General features: G+C 38.5%; 3 protein-coding genes across 4 annotated transcripts; 1 reads left to right on the top strand and 2 right to left on the bottom strand.

Annotated features, from left to right (window-relative positions):
- Positions 1-431: 431 nt before the first annotated feature.
- On the bottom strand, positions 432-7636 carry pole2 (polymerase (DNA directed), epsilon 2). The gene is made up of 20 exons (XM_004540382.4): positions 7524-7636; positions 6159-6320; positions 5747-5847; positions 5582-5657; positions 5241-5318; positions 4993-5086; positions 4824-4898; positions 4621-4704; positions 4403-4459; positions 4269-4317; positions 4101-4173; positions 3346-3518; positions 3175-3264; positions 1795-1849; positions 1647-1706; positions 1479-1556; positions 1221-1329; positions 868-1044; positions 701-768; positions 432-593 (listed from the first exon to the last, which is right to left on the bottom strand). The coding sequence occupies exons 2-20, from the start codon at positions 6227-6229 to the stop codon at positions 575-577; spliced, it is 1587 nt and encodes a 528-aa protein (XP_004540439.1). The 5' UTR covers positions 6230-6320; positions 7524-7636; the 3' UTR covers positions 432-574.
- On the top strand, positions 7214-14957 carry LOC101487788 (kelch domain-containing protein 1). 2 transcript variants are annotated; one of them, XM_012921080.4, is made up of 14 exons: positions 7214-7337; positions 7614-7768; positions 8236-8306; positions 8544-8661; positions 9071-9183; positions 9778-9865; positions 9982-10065; positions 11698-11778; positions 11869-11927; positions 12043-12152; positions 12258-12330; positions 12432-12516; positions 14259-14311; positions 14677-14957. In XM_012921080.4, the coding sequence occupies exons 2-14, from the start codon at positions 7661-7663 to the stop codon at positions 14819-14821; spliced, it is 1188 nt and encodes a 395-aa protein (XP_012776534.1). In that variant the 5' UTR covers positions 7214-7337; positions 7614-7660; the 3' UTR covers positions 14822-14957. The 2 variants fall into 2 exon arrangements, with proteins under 2 accessions (XP_012776534.1, XP_012776537.1); XM_012921083.4 differs by lacking the exon at positions 14259-14311 and having other exon boundaries at positions 14677-14819.
- On the bottom strand, positions 14844-17427 carry LOC101487499 (uncharacterized). Its single transcript, XM_004540379.5, has 3 exons — positions 16615-17427; positions 16395-16462; positions 14844-16028 (listed from the first exon to the last, which is right to left on the bottom strand). The coding sequence occupies exons 1-3, from the start codon at positions 17122-17124 to the stop codon at positions 15926-15928; spliced, it is 681 nt and encodes a 226-aa protein (XP_004540436.1). The 5' UTR covers positions 17125-17427; the 3' UTR covers positions 14844-15925.
- Positions 17428-19561: the final 2134 nt, after the last annotated feature.

Here is a 19561-nt window from a genome sequence, read left to right as displayed (position 1 = left end):
TTTTGTATTTTATTTGTTCCTGAGTAAATCGGTTTGGCTGAGATTAAAGTTATAGTTTTTACACAGCTGAATAAACGTCAAGCAGACAGCTGATTATCATAAGTGTGAGATGCTGGAGAATATACTCCGGTGTCCTGTTATATTTTAGATAGCAAGGAGTTTATTAAACTTTACCGAAACAATCTGCAAATTTCATTAAAATTGAATAAACTATCATCTTGTCTTTATTTTTAGTTAGCACCTTAAAAGCTTAAAGCTGTAAGCTAATGATAGTTATATAAGAGCAGATGCTGCTGGTGCAATAAGCTGTAGTTTTACGTCCAGTGGATGATGATCTGATTAGTCGACTAATCGCATAAATAATCGGTGACTAGTCGACTATCAAAATAATCGTTTGTGGCAGCCCTAATAGACACAAAAAGGTCAGAAAGTTCAGTACAAAGCATAAAAACTTTATTATTCCTCATAGAACAAAGACTCAAAGACCATAAAATTATTTGATTACCAGTCAATTTTCAACATCTAATATCATACAAAAGTAATGTACAGTCAAATTGCAAATCCGGGATTTTCTTCACAGCCCTTGAAGTTTGCTGTGAAGAAGAAATAAGAAAACTGTTTAGTTTGAGCACAATCACCATTAAAACCACCATTGTCACTGTTAAATACACCAAAAACAAAGAGAGAGGAAAAACCCCACCTGTCCTCAACTGTCCTGTTGGATGGATAGTACACCTTGAAACTGAATCCACTTTTTGGGAAGGAACCCTGACAAAGTAAACAGGTTAAAAAAAGATATTGCTTACTTATATTAGAAGAAAGCATCCTCTACGATTTTCTGACAAAGAATCTGTCATTCATTCATACCGGGTTGACACAGAGGCAGTCTGTGTTAGTGATGCTGAAGGGGTCGTATTTGTCTGCGAAGACGATGACGTCAGGTACCGGGTAGACTCGTAGGGAAAAGTCATAGGCCCAGAATACAGGACTGACATACAGAGGCAGTGGAGTCAAGTGACCCTGGGATAGGATTGTCCTAACAAACTGAGAAGAGAAAGAAAAAGAAAAATACTACTATCACTACTAAAAGCTACTTTTTGCTTTAAAAATATTAGCAAAAAATGATTAACAAAGGCTTATAAACCTCTGACAACATGATAAATGCTGAAGTGATGATTCTTCCTGTATGAACAGGTTTGTTAAGAAAAGTTGAAACTCACATGGTTTGGAATGTCAAGATTGTTATTGGGCAATCGGACACAATTCCTACACATCTTGTTGACCAGGTCCTCTCTGATAATGATAATCTCCTGGCTGCAGTACTGAATCCTGTCAGAGAAATATGCATCATTACATTATGTGTCTGCATGGTTTTAACTAAAACTATTCAAAATCATATCTAAAACCTGTACTCCAAGCTTAATTAAACACACTAGCAGATACTTGTGCATCAAATAAGAGCCACATGTTTGTTTCACCTGCATGGATTAGTTGTGAACACAGAAAATGGCACTCTCTGTCTGAACTCCTCTGTGATGTGGTCTGCCAGGGGAGGTCTGAAACATAGTTTACCCACATTTGTTCAAACCACTCGAATCAAAATCTCACAGAATAAAGTTGAAATCTAAGCGTCTATTAAGGTTTACCGTGGCAGGATGGTGCCTGGACCAGGGTCTTCAGGACCGGGAACAAACACAAAGCGACTACTGCGGGTTTAAGATGAACACACTGAAACATGAGTAAGTAGAAAACAAAACAATAGCAGAACAGAGTGAAAAATCTATTAGAGCTTACCTGCTATGAATGCTGGGGTATGAGCATATAGCATCAGCAAGGGCTTTCAGTGACTCTAAAAAACAATAAACAAAATTAATAATAATAAAAAAAATGAGTAAAACCTCTGAAAACCTTTGTCTTTGTCCCTTTATTAAATTGTTCAGATGTTCTACAGATTTTAGCATTGACCGATTATATATGTATAGCTATTCAAAATATCCATCTAATCAGCCAATCACATGGTAGCAACTGAATGCGTTTATGCATGTGGAAGCATTTAAGACTTAAACCATACAACAGAATAGGGAAGAAAGGTGATTTAAGCAGATGTGATTGTTGGTGCCAAAAAAGCTGGTCAGAAACTGCTGATCCACTGGGATTTTCCCACACAACCAACTCTGGACAAAACTGGCTTGTTTCCTGATGGGCAGTCAACAGTAACTCAAATAACCACTTGTTACAACCCTGTATCCTTAAGAGCATCTCTGAATGCACTACATGTCAAACCTTGAAGCAGACGGGCTACAGCAGCAGAAGATCTCTCTGATTGCTACTCCTGTCACCTAAAAACTGAACTGAGGCTACAATGGATTAAAATTGTATAACAGAAGATTTGAAAAATGTTGCCTGGTCTGTCGAGTCTCGATTTCTGCTGTGGCATCAACTTTAAATGCCACAGCCTACCTGAATATCATGCTGATCATGTCCACAGGGTATCCATATTCTGATGACTGCTTCCAACAAGATATGACTATGAAAGTGAGTTTACTGTACTCACATGACCTCCACAGTCACCAGGCCTCAATTCAATAGAGCACCTTTGGGATGTGGTTGAATGGGAGATGTCCAGCCAACAAATCTACAGCAAGTGTGTGATATTATCATGTCAATATGGACCAGAATCTCTGAGGAGTGTTTCCAGCAGCTTGTTATTCTTCTTATCGTTTTAAACAAATAACACTGGCTTGTGGCTCTTTATTCACTCTCTGTTTCCTATAACAGTTAATGACTTGCACAGCAGCCATATTTGCTCCATAAATAACGTGCACTGAAGTATGAGATGGTCAGAGTATGCAGTATGTCAGGGGCACTAATGTTTTCATTCCACGGAGGAATTTTTTGAGGACACACACCAGGATTCAGACACCAAAATAATAGCGGACAGCAGAGGACACGTCGTTTCACAGCTGTCTTGTTTAAATAAACATTCCTGGAATTGTCACAGGACATACGTGACAGGAAATCGCTGTGCTTACGTTCAGCGTGAGCTCCATATCACGGCCAGTCAATTGATCCATACAGTGTTTACACAAAAAACTATGTCAATAAAATTTTAGAGCATCTGTCAAAACTCACAAGCAGAGATTTCAAGATGTTCAGTGTGTTATGAGACTTTACCTTTGAGTGATTTGAGCTGTGTCTTCCCATACGGGGCAGAAGAGAAGTTTCCACAGAAAATGAAGCAGGTGGGGGGCATGGCAGCATATCCTGCAATTTAGAAATGACATCAAAAATGTTACTGGTGTCACGCAAAAGTGTACTGTTGACTTGTAAAGTTCACTATCAGACCTGAGAACATGATGTTGAGCTTTTCCATCACTTCCACACTGTCCAGCCAGACATCGGAGACGATAACAAACATGGCGTCTTCATTCTCCTCTTCCAGCTGCTTCAACTTTGCGGACGTTTTCACTGAAGTGGCAGATGGACCTCCAAAAAAGTTAATGTTTCCGTAGTATGCTCTGGAAATAATATAACAATTACACCAAGGAATCAGAATCATTTTCTGGGGACCTCATATAATAGAGCCGTAGTTATCAAGGAATTCAAGTAAAACATGAAATAATACTGTGGACCCAAGCAGGACAGCCCAAATCCACAATTGCTCATCGTGTTCTCATAAGATGCTGTTTCTTAACAATCCCCTGATGGTAACTGAATTAAAATTATACACTTTAAAAGTTTCCTAAAAAAACATTTTTAAGTCCTGCATTCTGACTACAATAAGGCTGGGGAACTAAGCCCTCCTGTAACATACTGTGACTGTATTCAGTCTTTATAGTCTGCTGTTGAGAAGTGTGATCTTGGCATGTCTGTGTAGCTTATAATGACGATGATCTCCAACTTAAAGAGTATTTGCCTTCATATTAATTCAGTGGCATTTTCACAAATTAACAAGGAAGACAAGTTAAACTGACTTCACTTCACTGGAAGCTCCTTAACTTTTAGTCTGAACATGATCTCACACACACAGAAACTCATACTTTATACTAGAATGTAATGTCAAAATGTATATTTTGTAGTACAACTACTCTTCCTCTGACCTTGTGGCTGATGAAGGCTCTGTTGGTGGGAACCCGAAACCATTGACGTGGAACACAGAGTCCTCGTACCAACCTAGAAAACAAACCGTGAGTTGCAAATTCACAAATAGGCTTGGATGTGTGTATAAAATCCACATTTTGCCATTTTTACTAGAATAATTATCTTACCTTCTGCCAGTACAAAGCAGGATTCTGTGTAGAGGCCATTATGAAACTGGTGAGAGTGGAGCTAAGGAATTTATCTTTTATATTCCATGTGATTTTGCATAATATGAAGGACTTTTATTAACATCAAAGGATATTGCTTTGGACAAGTCCAGCTGTATTGTTCCACTTGGGTCCTCCAGGTAAAATTTACCCTGAAAAGAATGGTTTTCAAATGTTAAATGAACCAGATTAAACAACAACAACAACAACAACAAAATCCTCAAACTGAACATAAAGTCACAATTTTCATCGCATTCAGTGAAATGGAAAACAAAACAAAACATAATCTCTTATATTTATCTGGATCACTAACCTCTTTCAGTTGTGTGATCATACCAAGTACAATCACCTCTCCCAGTTTAGCTGTGCTACCAAGCAATGCTTCAACCGTCTTCAGCTAGGAAACACAAATAATGCTAAAAATGGTTAGTTAAATTTGTTTTGTTTTTTTAAATAGCTGACATGAGGTAATACACGTTTAACACAGTGTCCATTACAGTAGCTTAGATGTGATACCTGAAATTTGTTTTGACCCTCTTCAACAGCAGCTCCTATCGCTGGCGGGGTGAAGAGTTCATGGCGATGTGTTCGCTGCAGAAATGAATACGACATGCACACTATACATATTAAAAATGGCAGCAAAGACAGCAGGTCAGCCTGGAATCATGAGACAGATTTTACTGACTTGCTGAAGGATTGTATAGCGCTCCCTGAAGAGTTCAGCTTTTTCTCTGGCCAGGCCACACAGACTGGGGGCTGGATGACTGGTCATACTGATGCTGGATGGAAGTCAAAAGTCAAAATAAAAGCTTTACAATCTTTGCCAGACACACTGCGGTCTGCAAAACGGCAGAAACATTTATATTTAAACAATAATTTACATTAACTTTAAAACAAAAGAGAAAAAAAAAAAACCAAAGTTGTTTTACTCACGGTACAAATTTCTTCCTCTCCACACTGTAAATGTATCTGGGCACATCAAAGGCTCCAATTATGTTGAAAACATTATCTCTGGAAGGGACGACTCATATAAGTAAACAAGTTAATCCCAACCTTACTCTACAAAGAACCTGCAACTGAATGATTTCTGTCCCAGCATTTAGTTTTTACCGGCATTCATTATATTAAAATGCTTTATGATCAATTAATTAAGCATACTGTGTCAGCTTCTACATGAGTAATAAGTCCAGTGGATATTTCATTTCAGTCGATGTACAAAGGACACCCCGAGTCCTTCCAAAAATATTAGAACAATGCTATTTTTTTAAACTTACATTGTTTCGTCACAAGTTTGAGTGCAATCCTGCACGGCACTTTCCACCACGGACATCTCGATCATGCTGGAGGACACTGCGCGAAAAATCAGTACAGTCACAGTCTGAAAAAACTCACATGGGAGCACAAACATAGGAGCACACAACAAGCTGTACTGCACTCACATGGCTGTTTTTCCACTGCATCCAAGACCCTTTCAATAATATCATCAAGTTCAGAATGACTGACGGACTCCAGCACCTCTACAAGGTACCTGCTGGCCTCACTGGAGCGCAGAACAAGAAGAAGCCAATCAACAAATAAATAAACAAAGATAACAACTACATGACTAAACACGGTCCAACTACATCGAATTATATGTGCACATCTAATAAAAATGAAGTCTAACAAAAGTGTAAAAAGCTTTCTTTGTTCGTTTTTAAAAACATTTTTTCTGTATTTAATAAGGCAAAATACAGAAGGCTTGCACAGCGAGCTGCCTGTTCGTAACTTCAAGATGAAACAAAAGACGTCGTTGTGTTTTCGAAAGTTTTCAAAGCAGAAAAAAAACATTTTTATCTACACAAGAATACATACGGGCGCAGTATAAGTCCTCTCATCTTGAAGCCAGAAGACACTTTCGTCTTTATTCTGCGTGCAACATCCATGATTATTTCTGCTCCGACTCAAGCTTTGGCGCTAAATGTCAACTTCCGCAAACTTCCGCAAGTGTCGTCACTTCCGTCTTAGGGGCCGCCTCTATTTTATTAAAAAAAGCGAACTTGAAAACAAATCTGCCGAATCATTTTCACAAAATTATGTTTTTTTTGACTGTGAGTTTCTCTTTTAAGTCTATTCTAATTTCCATTATTGTGTTTTTTAATACAGGCTAAAGATGCATAAAACATCACCTAGCTTTTTAAGGATAAATTATTTATGAATAACAAAAATAATAGCAATAATAACAGAAGTTATCAAAACGAAGCGCAAAAGGTGTTACATTGTTTATATTGTATATTTCTTAGCATGTTAATAGTGATTTGACAAAACAGAATACAATTACTCTATCACGTGTCACCTTATATTTTACTGCCATTTATAGACTGTGATAATTATATAAAACATAGTAGTTTCATTATTTGTCAGTAAGCTACCATAGTGAACCATACGTTAGTAATTGTTTATTGCCACAAATTAACTGTATCGATGACACAAACAATTCTGCTCCAAAACTGTAGATTTGTCTCATGGTATTTTTTGATTTCGAAATTGATTTTGGAAAATATTTGTTTGTTTGGCCTTAATTCAAGTTTATAAAAAAAATCCTTTTGAATATATTACTGACTATATAGTGTAATTAGTCATAAGTACTGGTTATTAGTGCTTATGAATGGATGGACAGAGAAACTGTCCATGTTGTACAAGCTGAACAACTGTGCCTTTCTGGGTCTTCTTTTGAAACAAACAAAACCAAAACAAAAATCTATACAAAAATAAATAAATAAATAACAAGACAAAATGCTGTCCAAGAGTAAAATTCTTGGCTTAATATCTCGAAATTTTGACTCAATAACTTCAAAATTCCGAGTTATTGTGAGATAAAAAAAAACAAAAAAAAACAAATAGAAATTTTATGCTGGAAGAGGTTCACCGGAAGTAGTATTTTATTTTGTAGCTGTGTTTACAGTATTTGGCACCGAGGCTTTCTTGTCCAAAATATGTAGGTTTAAAAACATGAAGAAATAATATCCGACAGCTAACAGCGCGTTGCGTCCCGTGAGTATGCACTAAGTATGGTTATTTAAACGTTAGTTTTTCAGTGTTTTTGTACTGTGGTTATGTATTAACCTGTTCCGAGCTTTTGTCGGTTGAATTAGTAGACTACCATTTTTTTCTTTTCGCATACCCAAATAATATTTAGCATAAACCGAAGACAGTAGGATGGTTCGAGTTTCTACTCACAGTTAGCTGTTGCCTTTGTTCTCGTAAATACATATAGTTGAGCATAGGTGAGACATTTAGACATTTTTTCCTTTTTTGTGTGATTTTTAGGTTCAAGTGCATGCCTTCACGTCTCTGTGTGTAAATAGCAGTCAGTTATGGATTCCGCCTTTGAGAGGCACTGCTCGGAGCTGGTCGCCCGGGAACGAAGCGGACATACTGCTGTGTTGCATGACAATCTCCTGTATGTGTGGGGAGGCTATATGGTGAGAAAACACTGAAACATAAAAGACACAAATGACAAGGAAGAGAAGGGAAATTTCTCCAGTACTGTATTAAACATGTGATATTTAAATGGTGGCATTAACTGTATATGCCAATTTATACCTAGTAAAATTAAAAATAAAAATACATTCATAAATAAATGAGGACTGCTGTGCATTATTATATGTAACAGCTTCTTGCTTTTTTTTTTTTGCTTTCATTTCCCAAACCACATGACCTAACTCCACCGCCTGCACCTGTATTATAATGCTTCTTATATGTTAATAAGTCAGTAGTGATTAAACATCTGTTAATATAAAATATATTTTTTAGTTTAATTTAATTTCGTTTTGTTTTTCATTTCTGACTCAAACACCTGACACTTCTCTGGAGACAGATGAAAATATAAAAATGAAATGAGACGTTATGCTAAAGTGCTTAATTTATTTAATTATTTTGTTCTTTCCAGTCTGTTGCTGAGGAAGAAGTTTTCTTACCTAATGATGAAATCTGGGTGTATGAACTAGACGCAGGTATTTGGTAAGAAGACTGAAAAAATTCCTGCTTGCTTCTGTTTGCAAAACAAAAAATACCAATGCCTGTTAAGCCCTGACTTTCACTCTGTTTTTCAACTCGTGGAAATTGTGTTGGAGTCATATGACATTTCAGCTATGTTTGAACTTACAAGCACTCTCCTGGGGCTGTTTGACTTCTGAGTTGTGAGTGAATATAAGCAGTTTTTCTGCATTTTTCTTTTCTTTTTCCATTTTTCTGAAGGAAGGTGTGTCACATGGATGGGGACGTCCCTCCCCCCATGTCTGGGACCTGCAGCTGCTACATGAATGGACACATGTACATATTTGGAGGTTGTGATGACAATGGACAGACCAATCAGGTTTGACTAATATCTGAGGAAGTGACTGTTAATGACACGTGTTTTTTTTGTAAACATAGTTATGTTTACATTGTGTGAATGCTTAAGGTTTAGCAAGCACTCCCGATGCTTTCTTTCCTTATGTAAAATTTGCAGAGATAGTGTTTTAAAAATAATGTACATTTTATGTTTTTTGTGTCCATGATCAGTAGCTGGAAGTATTGATCATTTAAAGATTACTCTGTAGTGCCTCTAGTGGTCAAAAACTCCACATAAACCTTATAATGTTGTGCGAAACAGAAGTATCTATGGGCATGAACTTAAGGTGGAAAGACCGGAAAGACGCTGAAAGAAAATGTTAAATGTTGATAAATAAATGCAGCAAAGAGATAAAGGAATGAAGATTTGATCAGTGTTTCTCATCCTACAGATGTACGGCGTCAACCTGGAAGATGGGAAATATACATGGAAGAGGATAATGCATGAGTTTGGCTCAGCCCCCTCTCCCCGAGACAAATTGTCCTGCTGGGTTTACAATGGACGGTGAGCACAGTGAAATTTTAATCAAATTTAATTTTCAGCATTTTGTTACCACATAAATCACTACAGGAAATCAGTAGTTGTGAACTAAAATCTATTTTTAAGATTACTTGTCAAAAACTGGTACTAAAGAAATTTTGAGGATTAGATACTGAATTTTCCCCGCATGACGCTGGTTTGGAAAAGTGAAAGAAAATGGACAGATAAATAGATAAATTAGGTTTCCGTGTCTTTTTCATTTTTTAAATTGAATGCTGGGTGTTTGATCTTACTTTGATACATGAAGTGAAGAGGCTATCCATGTGTCTTTGTTTCCTGCACCAATTTCCGAGCAGATTTGGATGTCCACACAATCAACATTTTTTGTTAACAAGTTAATCTTGTAATCTTGGTTTTACTGTTTTTGGATTTGACGTTAAATCCAGGTTTTGTCAGGCTTTCAACATCTTTTTAGCATTCTTTATCTTAAAGTCATCATCCGAACAAAAACACAACCTGTGTTGAGTTTTGAAAACTATTCAGCGTTACGTCTGTTCTTGATTGGATGTATAATTTTATGTTAATTGGAAATTATTTTTTTGTGTGATATTTTTCCAGGCTCGCCTACTTTGGTGGTTATGGTCACAAACTACTGAGTGATCTCGACCGGAGGAGTGGAAGCTTTATTGTGGATGAAACTTCATGGGTAGGTTTTTTGTTACTCACTACAAGTCTGTTAGCTGTCTCTGTGAGATTTTTTTGAAGGTTTTTGTTAGAAAAGTTAGCTTCTTTACACCTGCTTAGCTCTTTTGTTATTGCCAGGTGGGAGATGTCTTTTGGGGATGGAACAATGAAGTTCACATATTTGACCCCATGCAGTCCAGCTGGAGTGAACCGCGGACCCACGTGAGTCAGTTTGAGATTAATTCATGCTGGTATTGACTGAAGTCAGGAATTTCATGTGTGGGATTTTTCCCCTGATGCTATAAAACTTTAATTAGTAACTTCACAAGTGGAAATATAAATAAAAGATAATTATTAAGACCTAAGGCTAGGCATGTTTGACTGTTGCTCTCAAAATGTTCCAAAATTGAGCACATGCAATCTTTATACAACACTTTGATGAGACAGTGTATAAGAAATGTGGAACATCTTTGACTGCAGCTCCTGCAGGGCATGCTTACACAGCTGAACAGAAACAGCTGATGCAATATTTCATCATCACCTATGCGTGTTGTTCTTATCCAGTGCAATCTGTAAGAAATGCTACCATGTACAGTGTGAAAAAGGGTTTGCCCTTTTGCTGGTTTTTTTGCATATTTGATTTACTTTCATATTACATGATCGTCATTACAGATCATCAAACAAATTGGAATTTCAGACAAAGATAACCAATGTAAACGCAAACGGCAGTTTTTAAATTATGATTTCATTTATTAAGGGAAAAAGGCTATCCAAACCTACCTGAAAAACAGAATTTTCCCCTTTTTAAAAAGGAGTTAACTGTGATAAACCGCAATCTGAGTTCAATTTCACTATCAAACCCCAAGACCTTTAGACCTGTTGGCTCAAGAAATCACTGAAATATAGTCTGTCTAACAAAGTGAAGTTGGCTAAAAGATCTCAAAAAGCTACAGAAACAACTGAAAAGTCAAATTATTGACATATGTCAGTCTAGAAAGGGTTGAAAAGCCATTTATAAGGCTTTGGGAATCCAGTGACCCACGATGAGAGCCATTATACACAAACGGAGAAAACTTGGAACAGTGGTAAACCTTCCCAGAAGTGGACAGCTGACCAAAGTTACTCTAGGAGCTCATTGATGACTCATCCAGGAGGTTAGAACAGAAGTCACAAAAACATCTAGAGATCTAGAGAGAGAGGCCAGCCTCACTAGCCTCAGTTAGGAGTTCATGATTCAACAATAAGAAAGAAACTGGGCAAAAACAGCATTCATGGGAGACCTCCAAGGAGAAACTTGATGAGCTCAAAGATGTTTGGTAAAATATTCTGTGAGACAAAAGTTTAACTTTTTGGAAGGTTTGAATTCCTTTACATCTGGCATAAAACTAACACAGCATTTCAATACAGAACAGTCAAAAATGGTGGTGGTAGTGTGATGGTCTGGGGACTGGGATGACTTACCGAAATTAATGGAGAGCAGATTGAGTAGAAAATGTCAGATCATCAGTTTTGTGCACCAAAGCTCAAGCATACTTGGGTTATGCAGCAGGGACAATGATCACATTAGAAAGTCTATCACTGAATGGCTAAAAAATAAGTAAATGAAACAAAATCAGGTAGTACATTTCTGTGTTCATAATGCTATCTATTTTGAAAACACCATTGGTTGAAATGCTCTTAGACACTCAATGTTGTACAGAAAAGGTAACTTTGACTTTCAGAAAGTCTGGAGAACTCATCAAGAACTTTAAAAACAATTCCAATAACATCTGGGTCCCTGGAAGCAAAAAAATAAAGAAATGTTGGAGTAGCCTGAGACTTTTGCACAGTACTATACACTGTTTTTGCTTGCAGGGCCGAGCTCCTGCTCCAAGGGCAGCCCATGGCAGTGCTGCGCTCGGTTACAGAGGATACATTTGTGGAGGTAGAGTTATGGTAAGAGTCCCAGTTGGTTTTCGATGTAGTGTTTATGGATGCATGTTGTGTTGATCAGAGAAAGTTACTTGTGCTGTTTTTTAAATGCAGGAAACCAGGACAAATGACATCCATTGCTTAAACCTTGAATCATGGACATGGTCAGAAATGTATGTAGCCATGTGTCATTGCTATACTGTACCTTGTCATGTGGTGTATGCAGAACCTGAGCTCACAGTGAGTTTTTAAGTTAACTGTGTGTATCATGCCAAATCGGTTTTCCAGAATCCCGTTGTCCCCAACTCCGGTGGGGAGATCATGGCACACACTCACAGCAGTATCAGACAACACCTTGTTCCTGTTTGGAGGTCTGAGTGTTGACTGCAAACCAATGAGTAAGAAAATGCATCCTCTTATTCAAGTTTATTTCCTTTGCTGCTTTGGTCCTTTTATGTCCTCTAGTTGTTTTCTTCTTAGTAAAACAAACCTTGCTCGATTAGGTGATGGGTGGTTGCTTGATGTCGAAACAAAGAAGTGGAAAGAGTTAGAGCATCCCTTTAAGAATAAGCCAAGGTAACAACTTATGAATGTAATATTTATTACTCTGAACAAACGTTATAAAGCGTTGCTGTAAACTGTGATCAGATTTTAAGTGGTACCTTCTCCTGTTTAAGGTTGTGGCACACAGCTAATCCAGGCAAAGATGCTGATGTGATTGTGTTTGGTGGAAGTTGTGACTACATCTTGCTTGTCGACACTGTAAGTATCAGAGGGAGACGCATGTAGAAGCTAAAAACAAAGGTGAAGTTAGTTTAATTTTCCACGTCTTTGGAAATCATGACACAGGTGCAACATGAAAACGATGTTTTTGTTTACATGTATGTTATGTAAAATTTAAACAGGGTTTACTCTATACTGCAGGGGCTTGTACTTCGAAGCAAGTTCAACGTGCACAGTTATCATTTGCTTATCTGGCTTCACTTCCACTGACACAAACAAAGGTGGTAATTAACTAAGTCAACCCAGCGCTTCCAAGCTATGACATGAAAGACAACAATCGTAGACATGGACAAGTCTGCTGGTAGCACAGTGGCATATTTCAAAAAGAAAGGGCAAACTTTTTCTTCATATTAGGAAAATATGAAAAATCTGAACATATAATATCGGCTAAAGGTGACACAAATGCAGCCGAAGCAGCACTGTGTAAGTGGGTTTGAATGGCTGCAGCCAATGCAAATTAGAGCTTGTTTTTGACGATCTATGTTTTTTATTAATGCTTATAACAAAAAACATAGACTTTAAACAGTCTTTTTAAACTATAGATCTGCCTTTACATGGGCTCTTCCAGGAATGGTGACACTGTTTTCCAGAGAATTGATTTGTGATCAGGTGGTATTTTTGTACTGTTTATCTCTTAACTGAAACATAACCTGCAGAGCAGGTCAGAGTGCTATATGAGGTAGCAAGTTCAACACAGCTATATCAGAGGTTAGTTAGTTTGTCTGCAGATCAAAGTGAAGCAGGTTTTATTGATTGAATAAGTGTTCCTGGTTATAAAAAGCCTGAACAGTTTCTGCTCTGTGTTCTAGTAGCTGCAATTCCAGATGTGTAAACGAGTGTTAGCAACTGATTAAAATCGAGTATAAAATATTTGTAAAATTTCAGAATCACCAGAATTTACATTTCATTTAATGCTTTATTACTTTGAGGCTCCTGTATTTTAATTCATTATTATCAGGTTGCCCCAAAAGCTCCCTGAAAAGCCAATTGATCCAAAGTGGTGCAGAGAGTGTACTGACAGGGACTTGAAAGAGAGACCATATTTCTCCCTTATGAGCTGCCCTATATTGGCTCCCTTCTAAATTTCCCCTCTCCCTCTTCTGGTCATGGTGGAAGGGTCACCCCTCCCTACGCCTGGTTTCTGTCTGAGATTTCTTCTTCTTAAAAGGGAATTTTTCTTTCCGACTGTCGCCACATACTTGCTCATAGAGTGTTGTGGGATTGTTTCTAGTACACTAAGTACTTTATATAAATAAAACTGAAGCAAACTGAATTAATAGAATAGGGAAAAAATTGGAACTTTATGATGATTTCAAACCGAACATGTTCCTGTCTGGGTGTTTTCAACATAGATTACTAAAAAAGTCAGCCCATTTCGAGACTTCGCAAATTAACCCATTAATCCTGATTTGTAGTACTCCCCTTAGGTCTGAAGTACAAGTTACCGTGGCAGTGTACCCTAACATGAAGTGAACTTCCTTTCTAACACTGAAAACTCAGCGTTAACCATGAAGTTAACTAAGCCCTTAATCTTGCTTTGTAAGGCATCAGGTCTCTTTCTCTCTACAGAGCAGTCTACACCTGACAATGAGGCATTAAAAAACCTACGGAGAATGTTTGCTAAAGGAACTGATCTAATGAACATAGTTTTGTGAATAAATGAAGACTACAAATATGTCTATGGATGTGAACCTATGTAAACCTTGTGCATTTCTTTTCAGGGTCACTGCAATGATGCACTTGTTTTTCAGACGCAACCATATCCCCTGTTTAGGTAAAAAAACTTTCTGTGATACCTTTACCAGCAAGATGTCAAAAAACTAAGGCAAGAAAAGTAAAAGCGAGATCCCTTGTACGACACAGAGCATTGCAGCACTTATTAAGTCCGATGCAAAATGAATAGGATGTAAAGTGGGAGGAGGCGGAGTTTTCACAGGCGCCATCAGCCTTGCCTGACCTACCGTGATTCTCACTTTATTGCTACAAACAAGTTTGTCCTGCAGCAGCTCTGTTAGAGACAAGTAAAATATCTGCTGTCCTAAGTATCTGCTGCTTTGTAGGGCACGTTACTTTAAATATGCATTCGTCTCCCAAAATAGAAATGAGAATTGACAGGCTTTTTTTTCCTCCTCCTGACAGGATTTGTGAGGATTACATTGCAAAGAATGTGAGAAACAACGAGGTGCTCCGAAATCAACTTCCTCTCCTGCCTCGCAAGCTACTGAAGCTCTTACAGAGAAGGATCTCTTTCTACAGGCCTTCGAAAAAGCAAATGACTAGCTAAAAAGACCTTGAATGCCATGCTGTTTAAAGTGCTATATTTCTCCTTTATTGTTTTACAAATTAATATTTTATTTTGTACAGTCTGCCTACAGTCCCTGCGATGACTGCGCTGAATAAATGACAGATTGACACTTTGATTTGCCTGATGCAGATTATTACAATACGCAGATAACTCAGTCAGCAGAACAGAGCAGCTACAGACACGTTTTCTCCCAGAGTAGTCACATGACCAACAACTCGACATTTTCTGCTTTTTTATTTCAAACACACACAAAATTTTTTTAACTCTGCTTCCAAATTTTCATATTGGAAATTTCCTCTAAAAAGTTTGATAAAATTTCACGTTTGTATTCATGCACACAACTTCTGCATTCTGCCACTAAGTGGCAGCAGGCTTTTATTTTGAAGTGTTTCAATGGCTGAATTGTGTCAGCAGAAACAGACTTTGCCCAACTAAAAGTCTCTCTGTAGCCACATTCTCGCAGGGTGGAGAAAGTGCAGGAGCTGCGGTCAGGAAGGAAATGTTAGGTAAACATTCTCTGCTCATACCTTGGCAGGGTTTGCTACATGAGAAACTAAAGCCCTGAACATGCTCACACAAAACCGCTGGTGGAAACAAGTCCATCTTTACTGCTAAAAGATCACAAGCATGTACCTCTCCTGCTGACATTTACAGAACTGGCAGAAAGGGTCTGTGTTGTCTCATTAAACAGACATGTTAAACCATGTTAGTAATAGGTAGCAAATGAGTGCTCAGTAGGAGTCGAGCTGGACAGTAACACCCTACCTGCTTCAGAAACCCAACCCTTGTGAGTGTGAGGAGAACTTCCTGGCACATATTCAAGCTGGTGTTTTAACTCTGCAATTACTGCTGCATCTTGTTAAATAAGACTTGGCTAAATGCACAGACTGGGAGTGATGCTGTTTTAAGTTCAACACAGACTGTGTTCATTATTTTTTTCCTGGCAACCCTGCATAAATATAGATTGTGCAGCCTTTCCAGCAAGCAGGAAATTTGTCAGAATAAACCCTGGTTCCCTTTCTTTGAATACAAACGGTTTCCTGTCATGAGAGCTTGCTAAAAGAGCTTTCTTAGCTCGGAGGGTCAACTAAACTCTCTTTCAATGGTATCCATCAGCTCCTCTTCTGATCCATCGTACAGGATGACTGGCGTGGTGAGAGAAGAGCCATGGCAGCTATCAAACGTCCTGGGAAATGTAGAGACCCATATCAGGAAGGTGAAGATTACAAACAGAAAATGTGACACATATTTAAACAGTTTAACCCAACGCTCAGAGTGTAGAGGCCCAAACAAAACAAAACTAACAAAACAAAAATGGCGCTGTGAGAAAGTTGGAATAAAGTTGGAAATATGAATGTTTTTCTTTTTGGCATTCTTCAACAATAGACACTTGTCTGTTTCTCCCCTGCTTGCAAACATCTGGCGTATCTGATACGCTCTGAGAATAATGGATTTGGTATTTCGATTCCTTTAAGGTGAATTTGATCTGGCTCTGCGCATTTTTCCTCCACTGAGGTCAGGAATGAATAATTTATTTAAGTTGCCTACTTACGGTTGTTGTTCTGATGTGGGGACGTCTTCCGACAAAGCCTCTGTTGTCAAACAGCCCTGTGAGGAGGACTGACATAAAGCAGAGAGGGAAGGATGGATATTATGTGTTTCATTCAATAATAACTCGCGGTTATTGTTACTTTAAAAGCATACTTTTGTTCTCATAAACTGGATTACAATCTGGCAAAAGTACTTAAAAGTAGAAATTTAAAAGTCCTTACATTGTGCTCGGTGGTACACCCAGATGTGTGCTTTTTAACGTGTGCGAAGGCAGAGTTGCCCTTCTTGTTTACATCTCTTGACACACTGTGTGCGACACGTGGCTCTTGGTCTCTTCCTGACGCTCGGAGCCTCGGAGCAGAGCTGAAGTCGTCTTCAGCGTCCTCCTGGCTGAAATGACACAGTCCGTATGTTTTGGATCTGATGAACGTCTTCTTCGGAGGGGTCTTCTTTACCGAAGCGCTCTCTCTTTCTGTGTAATCTGCCATAACTGTGTCCAGTTCTCCATCAATATCCTCCTCATTCCCAGAAAAGTCCGAATCCTGCCCTTCGCTGTGGCAGTCAGGTTGCGCGCGGTTACGCACATTGCGCAAAACTGAGTGAATTTTAAGAGGCTTGAACAGACGGCTGTCCTTTTGAGGTGAAGCGACATCGGTCCCCGTTTTGGTCACGTTTACCTCGCTGACACAAGCAGGTGCGACTCTTTTTCCTCGGCTTGTACCCGAGCCCATGTCCGTGTGTCTGGGCTGCTAGTGTAGTCTCATTTCCAAATTGCTCCTGAGGCACGGCAAGCGCTTTTGCAGTTGAATATTAACCAACAAAAGCGTGGTCCTTGGCAGTGGTTAAGGTCAGTCTTCAATTAGTTTTACGATAGGAAGGCAGTTCTTTGGCAAAAAACGAAGCTTTTCTTTAAAATGTTTCTACAGACAGGTTGTTAAAATAAACGGCAGTAAACTTTCGAGTAACTCCAAATCAAGATGAGAAACTGTGTATCCCTTACATAACCAAGTTTGGCTCAGGACCCCAGGGAGAAAACTCCGCCTTCTTATAGGGGGAAACACACATCCTCCATTGTGTCTACTGCTAAAAAAAATAACATCTGCCTGTGTATTCTCATGGATTTAAGCAACCAATCCCCAAAAAAGGGAAATATACGTAAATATTCACGTGTTCCCTTTAATAATAGGGAGTCATTTTGAAAGGCTAACAGGAAGAATTAGTCCAATTTGTCTGTATCAGAAACATGACCAGCCTATTTCCCTTCTTCACCTAATAGATTTTATTGGGGCCAACAGTGAGTGAATTCCTGTCACCCTGATGCAGGAGCCCCCCTCCTCCAGTGAATGATTAAGATTAAAGTGCTGGACCATGAGAGAGGGCATTCCTTTCCAACAGCTCAGGCTTCCCAGAGATTCCTCAATAAGCTTTTGTTTGGTCCACTTGCGCATACAAAAGACATGACAGGAGCACCTCAGTGCCAAAGCTGTCCAACAAAAACCCAGAGTGCACCAAAGCAAAGAAAAAAAACTTGTTTGCCATCTTTCATTAAATGCCTCATTTTCTCTCTCTCTTTTCTTACTTGTGTGTGTGTGTGTGCACATGCAAGTGTGTGCCAGACAGCTGTGCAACCTGTTCTCTCTGGAGGCTGACCAAGTCAAAGACACCTGTCGTTTAGGAAATTGGCAATGTGAGAGTAGAAAAAAAGCAAGTCGGCCTGCAGGTCTCAAATGTCTCATTGAGGAAATTCCTGTCTTGGTCACTGATTATTAGAGAACACACGCAGCATGTCGGCAAATCTTACTTAACCTGCAAACTTTTAAACGTAAAATGATACTGAAATATAAAAATAGCTCTTCTTCCATACACTCTCAGCTGCAGTTAGCTACATCTCATCATGACAGAAGAGCCTGTGTGGCATCCTGATCACATTTACAGTAGTATGAAAACCTCCTACTACTGACTCTCTCCATTTCAGTGATGCTGTCCAAAGATTGGATAATCTCAGAGATTGCCTTTTAGGGGAAAAAAATGGAGATTCAGAGCTAAGCTGGAAAACTGAGACATCTTCCCGATTGTGCAATAAATTGCATGTATACTGCAGATGTTGCCTCTCTCTCCCAAATGTAAATTAAATCTCCTTAAATGAAAATAAGTCTTGTTTTTCGACAGTAGTCAAACATAAAACTTAAACAACAAGCTTACTTTCCAGCCCTGCTTCTCGAGCAGTCTCGTTTATGTTATTTTCAACCTCTACTTCTGTTAACTCTCCGCCTGCACTGCACTCTGGTGTATCATTAAAGAGATCGGGCCGCCACATCTGGAGAAAAATTCAACAGCTTCCAGACGAGGGGGAGGATCTGCCACAAAATAGAAGCCACGGCCCAGCTCGCTACATAACTGTGGTTTTTCTTACTTCTTCCAGATTCAAGAATATTTCTCCAGTATGGATGAAGTTTAAAAGACTGGGAAAAGCATTTATGAAACGCTGACCTTGGATTTAGTTTAGCTTTGTACATCATATCCTATGCAAACTCTGAATCAGCAGACATGTGAGTTGTTTTTGCAGTGCTGTGGAAACAAACGTCCTTTGTTCCCTCCCAACAACAGAACATCATATGTGAAAAATGTTAATTATTATGACTCAGCTGCTCCATTTGGAGGACAACAAATAAAAGCATTGTTGTTGTGTTTGAGTAAAAAAGGAAACAAACTGCCAGATGTTTGTAAAAAAACAACAACCCCAAAACCAAATCTCTGGAGAGTATTTAACAAGCCAGCTGCCCGCTGATAGGCATTCCAGTAAAACTGCCTGGACCTCTTTCCTCAGTAGACAAGCATTAATAGGACAGGGTCAACAGGATCTACACACCACAACATTGTAAAGCAATTTATTCCTTCTTATTTTTTCATAGCCTAAATGATGTCTTAATGGGGACCACATTGAATCAGACCCTTTTCTTTAATAGAAAAAAATATGATTATATAAATATTTCCCTACAGCCTCACAAAAGACCACACCCGTCTTTGGCAAGACCACGTCATATAAATTGATTCATCATCACGATATAAAAAAAAAAATCCTCTTTTTTATATAACTTCAGATTTTGCCTCACAATAATCAGATCCAGACTTCCTTCAGTGACAGAAAAATCCACATGTGTATATGGG

Source organism: Maylandia zebra, linkage group LG19, assembly GCF_041146795.1.
Source record: "Maylandia zebra isolate NMK-2024a linkage group LG19, Mzebra_GT3a, whole genome shotgun sequence".
NCBI lineage: Eukaryota > Metazoa > Chordata > Actinopteri > Cichliformes > Cichlidae > Maylandia > Maylandia zebra.
Note: the sequence above shows the minus strand (reverse complement) of the source record. Positions and strands in the feature narration are given on the sequence as shown.